This window comes from Antrostomus carolinensis, unplaced genomic scaffold (assembly GCF_000700745.2).
Source record: "Antrostomus carolinensis isolate BGI_N321 unplaced genomic scaffold, ASM70074v2 scaffold14032, whole genome shotgun sequence".
Taxonomy (NCBI): Eukaryota; Metazoa; Chordata; class Aves; order Caprimulgiformes; family Caprimulgidae; genus Antrostomus; species Antrostomus carolinensis.
This window is the reverse complement of record NW_010299049.1, coordinates 33,268-43,690: the sequence shown is the minus strand read 5'-3', so window position 1 is coordinate 43,690 and position 10,423 is coordinate 33,268. Positions and strand designations below refer to the sequence as shown.

Here is a 10,423-nt window from a genome sequence, read left to right as displayed (position 1 = left end):
TTCATTCTCTAAAGTCACTATTGCTCACCATACTATGCCACTACATTTTTAATAGATAGTATAAACACTGATAGGTTTCTTATACAGCAACATGGAAATGAAATTACATCCTCAAGAAAGAAGGACAATATGGGTCAGCTGAGAAAGGGCTGGAAGTCCCAGTGTAGGCAGAGGAAGTGTGGCTTTTGTGACTCAGCAAATGAGAATGCTCATGGAATAATTATAATTACCAGTGCAATTACCCTTTGTGGTTAGCTGAAGTGTGATTGTTCTGAATGGCTTTTCAACATCCAGAATTAATGTTCTAAAAACCACGTCACAGGATACTTGAAGTACTAAACTCTGAGACTTGCATGTGGAAGCTGTTCCACTGTGTGTGAGATACTTAAATGGTCACTGGAATAAAAACAGAGACAGGTTGTCTAACCTGATGTTTACTTTTTCCAGGAAGTAAGACTTCTAAATATTAGTTCTTCCTCTTGCATATTTTATATACATCTTAACATTTTTTAAAATAGTAGTGTCTTATGTTAGAGCTCTCAGGCCTTATTAAGTTTGTAAAAGCATCTTGATCAAAACTAAACTCTAGTTGAAGACCTCTTCTATGAAATATTACTTTATGTCAGAATAATACTTCTCTAAAGTATGTCAGCAGCTTAGACCTGAAAAAGTGTTGAAATTTGTTCTGCTTATGGGAAAGATAGCATGGAAAATGTTTTGAGATGCAATTCGTCCATTAGTATAGGCTACACATTTTTCACAGTTTACGTGCATTTATTGTTTTCCATACTGTCTTTGTCATTTTGTCTTCTCAGAGACATTTACACTGCTAGGAAATGCTTTTGGGGCACCCTGTATATTCCCTTTCATGTACAATAAACAATGGTATGCCAAGTGCACAGACGCTGGCCGGTCAGACGGCTGGCTCTGGTGTGCAACCACTGCAGACTATGACACAGACCAGCGGTATGGATTTTGCCCATCAAAAAGTAAGTTACCTGTTCCCACGCAGTTTCTCTCAGTGTGGTATTGACAAATTGGCACTAGAAGAATATGAATATCTTTATAATAATGCATAGTTCATAAGGATGTATTTTAGTATATGATGTATTGCCACATCCTGCAGCTATCTACACAAGGAAATAATGTGTTGCATAAAGATGTGGAGAAAAGGTGATTGAAGAGCAAAGCAGCATGCAGCTCCCAGTAATTGTAGGGGTGTTGCTGAGCAGCACAGTAATTTTGCTGTTACCTAGCCAGGATGTGCGCTGTCACTGTTGTACAACCATTTTCTGAGAACCCCCATTGTGACAGATGTGGGAACAAAAATGAGTACTGTAGGAAGATTAATGATGAAGCTAACATTTCAGTATGCATGGTTCTCATGTGAATGTTTTTTTTTACTTAAGTGGAATGTGTCCTTTTACCCATGTTATTAATCCCTATTCATACTACCTGGGAAGTGGTCTTTCCACCTCTTCTGACAACTGTGTCTCACTCCTGGCTTTTCTTTACAACTTCAACCACTTTCTGAAATCTGTCTTCCATTTCTGCAGCTACTTCCTCCTCCATCTTCCTTTACGGCCTTATTCTTGACAGGGGAGCTTTGCATTCAAGGGGAGCTTTGAAGACTCCTCCTAACATTTCTCAGCTTTCCCCTACATTTCCCCCCTACCTTGCTCCTGTTCAACATTGTATTTTATTATTAAAATGTCTCTTTACTCCTGTTGATTCACGATGTGCTTTTGGTGTGGTTGAAATATACTTTCCAGGTCCCTACAAAGATATCTAGGACACTGAGCCCAAAATGTGTGTAACATAAGAGTTGATGAATAATTTTCAAAGCTTTTGAAAGCCGCTCCCAGCTCTCAGTTCTTCTTTTAATTCAACTTCATACTGACTTTTGGAAATAATCAAATATCTATACTTTATTGATTTTGTATTTTGCTTGATTGAGCACGTATAAAGCTTCAACAGACCAAAGACGGAAAGGTAATCAGAAGAGGAGCACACTGCAGCTCAGCACTGCTGCAGTGCCCAGGCTTGGCAGCTGTGTGACGGGCACATCCAGAAACTGTTTGCAAGGGGGAAATTTATCTAAGAACTGTTTTGATGCTAAATTCAGGTCTAGAGCTGGTTCTCACAGGTCTCATTGGGAATTGCTGTCCAGAAAGAGAAGGAGGAGATGTTCTGTATCTTTTTGTAGATTTCACCTAGGATTATTTCTGATACAGTACTCTATGCAGTATTTTTTTCTATGCAATCACTTCCTTTGTAGTAATTCCTGAATTGGGTATCTTCATGGAACAGGAGGCGATATTTGCCAGTTCTACCTGTCAGTTTACAGGCCTGAACTTCCTCCTTCCCCATCCTGCTTATAACATTTCAGTGCTCTTGAAAGAACAGCACAGGTGACATTTAGTAAATGAGAATGTCATGTGTAACAAGAACCTGCAACTCATTTTTTTTGTGAGTGAGTTACTGTCACCTCCAAAATAATTATTTTCTCCACAGATGAAGACACCACCTGGACTAAAGATCTGATAAGAAATGCCCACTACCAAATAAACTCTGAATCAGCTCTCACATGGCACCAAGCCAGGAAGAGCTGTCAGCAGCAAAATGCGGAATTATTGAGTATCACAGACATTCATGAACAAACATACCTTAAAGGTAAGGGAGTAAAGCAAACCCTGACTTACATTCAGGATCTGTTCAGTCCATCATCACAGCTAACGACTATTTAGCATGGTTTTGGCTAATGTCTGTGGACCTAAATATGCATGAGTAAGTAAAAAAAATGTTTTAGAATTTGCAAATTCATATCAAAATCACTGCCAAGTTTAAAGAGAATTCAAAGTATTACGGCATCCTGCAAGTGTAACCATTTGATTTCCTATTTAAAAATATTAACTTATATTAAAACTTCATTGACATTTTTTAAGAGGAAAAAAATTCCGAAAAGTAAATGAAAGTTTCATTTTTCGTCATAAAGAACCTTTAAAACAAATCAAAAATAAGATAAAAGAGATAACTTTGTGCCAAAAGAAAGATGTGTTTTGTGTCAAATGCAGTTTGATGTCAGATTTTTTCTTTCATTTGATAAATAGAAAAATATCAGTTATTCATAGATCCCAAATTGTGGCTCTACCTACCTGTGTATTGCTGGACGAATGGTACGGAAGAAACTCTCTCTTGTTATTTTTAATGATGCATTTAACTTTTAAGAGCTTATTATTATTGTTTATACTTACACTGTACCAATATTTCTACTTAAATAAATCCGAAGTTGTATAGAATTTAGCCTATGCTACAGAAACACTTTCATTTTGGATATACTCTGTGGCATCTCATCTGTGCTCATTTTGCAGTGGGTGATAGAATAAGAGAATGCATATTTTTGTTTGTTTGCTTTTTACAGTAATCAAAGCTTTGGCATATTTCAATTTATCAGGTATCTCAGTATCAAAATATATTTGCAGTTAGATATTTAAGAATTGTAAGTCTTCCTAGAGGTGTTATTAGTGACAATTGCTAATAAAAAAAGTTATTTATAAAATCATTTATCTTCTTTTGGTTACTTAGAATTAACAGAAGGTACGGATTCTGCACTGTGGATTGGACTCAATAGACTGGACTTGAGGAGTGGATGGGAGTGGGCTGGAGGCAATCCTTTCCAGTACTTAAACTGGGCTCCAGGTAACTGTGACTTTGTTCGATTCTATATTTCTGCAGAAAAAAATTTACATATATCAGATAGAGCTTTAAGCTCTATTATCAGATAGATATGCCATGAGATATATATTTTAGCTTTTCTTGCTTTAGATTTAGAAAAAGCTTTTTTCTATATTAATATAAGCCAGAATCTTCTACATATTGCAAAAATATTTTAGCTCTGGAAGTAATACCATCTTTCCCCAAAATATACAGTCTTCTATTTGTCCTCTCTAGCGACAAAAATATGAGGTGGTTATAAGTTCATATGCACTTAAATAATACTACATTTCATACAAACATTCCCACTACCAGAGACCTACCTCAGTTCTTGTAAAAACTAGGAAAGACATGATCTTTGGGGCTCTCAGTTCTACCAGGAGTGATTTCTCCTGTGCATTTTAGAGCTTAGAACTCTATTTGCCTTTCAAAAAAATTCACCTTTTTTTTTTTTTTTTTTTTGCACCTTTCCCAAAGGAAACCCCTCTCCAGAATCTGGAAAACTCTGTGCAGTTTTGAATCCTGAAACAAAAGCTAAATGGCAAAATTGGGAGTGCGATCAGAAACTTGGTTACATTTGTAAGAAAAAAAACTTTACCTTGTTTCCTTCAGGTATGTTGATAAAAGTAGAAGCTGTTATCTGAATTACTCAGTGTTCACATTGACAAAGATGAGCAGGAAAATTTTATTGGAAATAGAATCTATTGCTTATTTATCTGGTTTGCTTTTTACTATCACTACACCCTTTACAGAATAAAACAGGTAAAAACAAAGAACACCCAACTTGTCCATTTGTCCGTGTTTCGGTAGTCAGGTCTCTTCTTTGAATACATGCACTACTGAGAATGTAAAGGGAGAAAAAATTAAAAATTATTTTTCAGAAGAGGAACATCAGTAAAAATAAGCCAAAGGAAGAAAGAATGACACATTGAAAAGATGAAAGATATGTTAGGTTTATAAAGATTTCCCTGTCAGTGTTTCCCTATATATAAGTCTAGCTGTAAATCTGTCTCAATTAATTTTACTCTATCAATATAATTAATCTTTTAAAAATTCATAAGCATTCTGTGTTAGGTGCAGATAATTTCTGATTTCTCTTAACTGACAAATAAGTACTATTCACTCTACAGAAGTTGTTAAAATTAATACCTTACTGTATTTGCTACAGACAGACATTTGACTATATAAGAAAATTAGAATTTGTCTTAAATAATATTTGTATTAAAAATCTTTCCTTTTTCAAGCTAAAAAATTGACAAATTCAGAATCGTATTTATGTTTACTATGTTTTGTGTCCATCATTTTCTTATAATGGGAATTTCCAAAGAAAATTCTTAGTTTAGAATTTTAGAACAGAATAATTGAATATATTTTCAGTGTCATGTCATTTGCATGGCATTTGAACTCCTCTAGAACACTGATATTTGTTCCTAGGTGACTTTGAGCCTGTTACTTGCCCAAATGGATGGGTACCATATACAGATCACTGTTACAAGATCTTCAGGGAGACCAAAGGATGGGAAGAAGCTTTGACCTCTTGTCAGAAGGAAGGGAGTCACCTGGCCAGCATCCATAGCATTGAGGAACACAGTTTTATGGTGTCTCAGCTTGGGTACAGTGAGTGTTTCCAATGGGGACTGTTGCCTTTGTCTGCATGTAAGAAGCACCAACTAGCTGAATTGAGATGCAGCAATTGTATTAACATGAAACACTGTGGCCAAAGACATGCAAGGGGTCAGAGGTCCAGTGACCTAATGCCATTGGCTGGTGCACTGCTTTCTTTTCTGCTTCAAAACTGTTGCCACTTTCAGCACTCAGATCAGCAAGTTCATAGGTTTCTGCAGAAAGAAAAGTTTAGCTCTCTCTCTACACCGCAAGATGGAAAAGATCAGCAAAGCTAGCCGAGGTGGTTTCCAATTATCAAGCTGTTGAATTATCTGGGCTGTCTGAAGAGTCATACTCAGGTGACTGGATCTAACATGTCAGTGTGGTCTTGCCTTGGCTTTTTTAATATCCCTGGCAGAATTGTGAGGAGTCTGTAGACACGTTGCTACTTTTTGCCCCTGTTAAGCATTTGCATTTTTTTCATGCTTAAAGATGGCAAAAGACGTAATTACCCCTTGAAAAAGTGAAAGATATCCAAGAAAGAAAAATTCTTTCTTCAGAAAGAGTAATTTTTCTGCTTAGTGTCCAACCATACAAGCAGATTTTTGGTTTCTTATGATTTTAGATTCTGGTATCATACCCTAGTTTAGTGACTACTGAAGAAACTGTGAATATCTTTCCATATCTTTCTTTCTTTCCTTCTTTCTTTCTTTCTTTCTTTCTTTCTTTCTTTCTTTCTTTCTTTCTTTCTTTCTTTCTTTCTTTCTTTCTTTCTTTCTTTCTTTCTTTCTCATTTTTGTGAATGATGCCTAAATTTACCTTTCATTTTCCTTGCTTTCCTTTTGCTAAGAATGCTTAAAACCATAGGATCATACAATGGTTTAAGCCAGAAGGAAACCTGGAGGTCATTAGGTCCAGCCTTGGCTTGGAGCAGGGCCAGCCTCAAGGTTAGATCTGGTTGCTGACAGCCTTCCCTTGCTGAGTTATAGATGTTGCCAAAATTCTGATTTTACTTGTTGCCTAAACAATTGCTCTAGGGTTGATGGGCTGGACTTAGTGGGTTTCTCTTTTCTCTTCTCTTCTCTTCTCTTCTCTTCTCTTCTCTTCTCTTCTCTTCATTTTGTTGAAAGAAGCTTAAAACATTCACACTTCAAATTACATAAAAACAGTATTTTAAAATCTGACCAGTGCAACCGAACCTGAAAAGTAACTATTCACACAGTTGTATCTAGTATATTAGCATTAAGCTGGCAATTTACTTTTCTCCCATTGCTATGAGGAAAAGAAGAAAATTTTTTTTATTCAGTGCAGGGATTTAATTACAGCCTAATTTTCCAAAGCATACTCTCTTCATTCTAATATCTATGTGAAAACGTTAATTTATAAAATAATCATGCAAAACACAAAATAATTATATGTTTCATAAATTTATGGAAGAGATTATTTATTCTAGAGTTTGAGGGTGTTGTGAAAAAGATGCAGTGGCGTAAGAGGTCTTTTCTAGTTTTGTATGTCCATGTTTTAGAGCCAACAGACAAGTTATGGATTGGACTGAATGATCATAAGGTTCAAATGTATTTTGAATGGAGTGATGGCACACCAGTGACATACACAAAATGGCACCTGGGAGAGCCATCCACCACAAACAACAGGCCAGAAGACTGTGTACTGATCAAAGGGCAGGTAACATTATTCAGTATTTTACTTCAATATTGAAATGAACTTCTTAATAAAATAATAATGTGCCTCGTTACTTCAGCAACTGGCTAGGGCTAGAAAAAGGGATATTGGAACAAAGGATGAGATTAAATATGACTTTTTATTTAAAAAAAATCTACATCACTGATGAAATTTTCTCTTTAAGTTCATCTGAAAGTCACCAATGAAATTATTAGGGCTCTAAAACAGGTCTCTAAACATAGATTGAGTGCATTCTCCTGCTCCTTTTCTTCTGGTGGTAATGGTGGCATGTGGGTAACCCTGCTGCCTCCTTTGTGCCTGCTCATTCACCCATCCCTGCATGGCACAACTGCCTGTGGGGGCTCTGCAGAACAGTATCACAGAACTGTGGGGGCTGGAAGGGACCTAAGGAGATTATCTAGTCCAACCCCCCTGCCAAAGTGGATTCCCTACAGCAGGTTGTGTCCAAGCGGGTTTTGAACATCTCCAGAGACGGAGACTCCACAACTTCCCTGGGTAGCCTATTTCAGTGCTCTGTCACCCTCACAGTAAAGAAGTTTCTCCTTAAGTTTGTCTGGAGCTTCCAGTGTTCCAGTTTTTGCCCATTGCCCCTTGTCCTGTCACTGGGCACCACCAAAAAGAGCCTGGCCTCATCCATTTGGCCCCCACGCTTTAGGTATTTATAGACATTGATAAGATCCCTTCTCAGTCTTCTCCAGGCTGAAGAGTCCCAGCTCTCTCAGCCTTTCCTCATACAGGAGATGCTCCAGGCCCCTCATCATCTTTGTGGCTCTGCGCTGGACTCTCTCTAGAAGATCCCTGTCTTTCTTGAACTGGGGAGCCCAGAACTGGACACAGCGTTCTGGATGTGGAATCACCAGGGCAGAGTAGAGGGGAAGGAGAACCTCCCACGACCTGCTGGCCATACTCTTTTTAATGTACCCCAGGATACTGTTGGCCTTCCTGGCCACAAGGGCACAGTGCTGGCTCATGGCCAGCCTGCTGCCCACCAGCACACCCAGGTCCTTTTCCTCATAGCTCCTGTCCAGCAGGTCAGCCCCTAACCTGCACTGATGCATGTGGTTATTCCTCCCCAAGTGAAGTAGTCTGCAGTTGCTCTTATTGAACCTCAACAGGTTCCTTTCTGTCCAGCTCTTCAGTGTGTCCAGGTCTTGTTGAATGGCAGTACAGCCTTCTGGTGTGTCAGCCACTCCTCCCAGCTTTGTATCATCAGCAAACTTGCTGAGATCAGGGACCAGCTCCGTGCACTCTCATCCCTTCTTATCACTTCCAGCTGCAGCTGTACTACTATAGCCCAGTCTACTATTTGACTGAATATGAGCAGATTTATTTTTGTTATCAACTAGGGGAATTGGATAAGGGAAAAAAAAAAAATCTGCTCTAAAATGAAAGGAGGAAGAAAATAAATAGTTTTCATTATAAAGAAAGAAAATATTCAACTTCTTTAGATTATTCATCTTAATTTCATTATTTCATTTTTTTTCCTGACACAGGATGGCTATTGGGCAGACTATGTCTGTGAGAAGAAAGCTGGCTACATTTGTAAAAGGAAACCTGTATCACAAACAGCTGGAGAAAAGGAGATTACTGATGCAGGCTGCAAAAAAGTAAATATATTAGAATAGAACACCAGTTTCCCAGATCAAATAAGTACCTTGTACCTTGTCCAAGAATTATCTCAATTATTTGAATTATTTATATTATTTAAGGTTATTTATTTATCTATTAGGAAGTTTCTCTCTCTCTCAGTTACTTTAAACTTTAGAAAGCCATTTAGACAAACTGCTTAGAAAGAATCTGTAATTTCACTGCAAAATGTTTCCAGTTAATAATATTATTATAGTGCTTCATTTATTTTGAAATGGTATAGCTTACTTAATACACTATATCACAATTACTTGAAAGTTATATGGCAATCCTAAAATCATATTGCAGGACTGGAGAAGATATGGGACCTACTGTTATTTTATTGGACATGTTCCAGCAACATTTTCGGAAGCAAACATTGCTTGTGCAGGCGAAGAAGGTTACTTAGCCACAGTTGAAAGCAGGTATGATAATGACTTTTCCTTGGCTTTTAAATAGGTAAAATTGTATATTCTGAAATATTTCTGGAACTACAGTTCTAACACAAAGTCAAACAGCAAATTACCTAAGTTACAGATGAGGTCTCTAGTTGAACAGCAAAAAAGTCTCTCTTTTTGTTTGTTGATTTATAGACAGTCAGAATCTTATTGTAGAGTCCTCACCCCCAGTCTGAAACAACGAAAAGGAGGAAAGGAGTAATCATCAGATTAGACAAGTAGGATTTGGATAAATTACTTTTGTTTTTGCTTACATCATTATGATCCCTTTTACAGGTATGAACAAGCCTACCTGACTAGCCTTGTAGGGCTGAGGCCTGAGAAATATTTCTGGCTTGGTCTCTCTGATGTGGAGGACAAAGGCACTTTCAGGTGGGCCAATGGTGAAGACATATCCTTCACGCACTGGGATGCAGCAATGCCTGGTGAGTACCATGACAGTGGATGGTAGGCGCTCTCTGAGGTTATAGTCCCTATTTGGGTTTGCTTTGACCATGCCATCTGAATTTCATGTTTTAAGCTTTCAGTATATTTTACAAGAACTGCCAGTTCTCAAATCCCACTTTTTAATTTTGAAGGGAACAATTTGAACTATAGTTTTATATTAGGACATCTGATATATTTACCCACAAAGAGGAGTTACAGGCAGTTCCTGAGACTCTTCCATACTTATCCCTGTAGTGGAAAAGTTAACCTGGGAGAAGGGTCTGAAAGAGGACAACTGTAATAAGGATTTTTAGAATTACAAAAAGGGAGTATCAAAAATGATAATACTTTTTTATTTTTTTTTTTTTTTTTTACTTGGAATGCTAAGAATTTATTCATGGAATCATACTGTAGCAGACACACAGAAAACAAGATTTCAAAATGCCATGAGGGAATCTGCTCTCCCCAAGACATACTACATCCTTCCTAGTGATCATTTGTCCGAAAACTTTCTCAAAAATCTTCAGTGAGGTTATAATATGTAAAATAAAATAAAAATACTAAAAGCATACAAAAGACATAGAGTAATAAAACTTCTGTAGAGAAGAAAGCTTGCCAAGGAGTCTATGGTGCCAGCAGATGAACAGAGTATAAAGGGAGCACTCAAAGATCAGTCTGTAACAGTGAAGAAAAATTAGTTTCCTTGCATCTGTGTACACCGAGGAAGAAAATGGCCTTTCTGTGCTGAAAAGTTTCTTTGTGGGGTGTGATTGGAGAGTCTATTTCAAGCTGAAATACCCAGAGTATAGATTATAGAAAAAATAGATGAACTGAAGAATGGCAAGTTAGGACTAAGCACAGCTGCAAAAGCATCCAGGGACTGTAAAGGTGAC

General features: G+C 37.4%; 1 protein-coding gene across 1 annotated transcript in view; it reads left to right on the top strand.

Moving 5' to 3' along the window:
* Nucleotides 1–815: 815 nt before the first annotated feature.
* LOC104520852 (macrophage mannose receptor 1) overlaps nucleotides 816–10,423 on the top strand; it is a gene marked incomplete at its 5' end in the record, with an annotated part of 31,448 nt that continues 21,840 nt past the window's right edge. Inside the window, 9 exons of the mRNA XM_029083667.1 lie at nucleotides 816–989; nucleotides 2,515–2,673; nucleotides 3,586–3,699; nucleotides 4,192–4,326; nucleotides 5,149–5,331; nucleotides 6,845–7,002; nucleotides 8,514–8,627; nucleotides 8,956–9,071; nucleotides 9,381–9,529. Of these exons, the coding sequence (XP_028939500.1) occupies nucleotides 816–989; nucleotides 2,515–2,673; nucleotides 3,586–3,699; nucleotides 4,192–4,326; nucleotides 5,149–5,331; nucleotides 6,845–7,002; nucleotides 8,514–8,627; nucleotides 8,956–9,071; nucleotides 9,381–9,529 (1,302 nt within the window). The remainder of the gene's footprint in view (nucleotides 990–2,514; nucleotides 2,674–3,585; nucleotides 3,700–4,191; nucleotides 4,327–5,148; nucleotides 5,332–6,844; nucleotides 7,003–8,513; nucleotides 8,628–8,955; nucleotides 9,072–9,380; nucleotides 9,530–10,423) is intronic.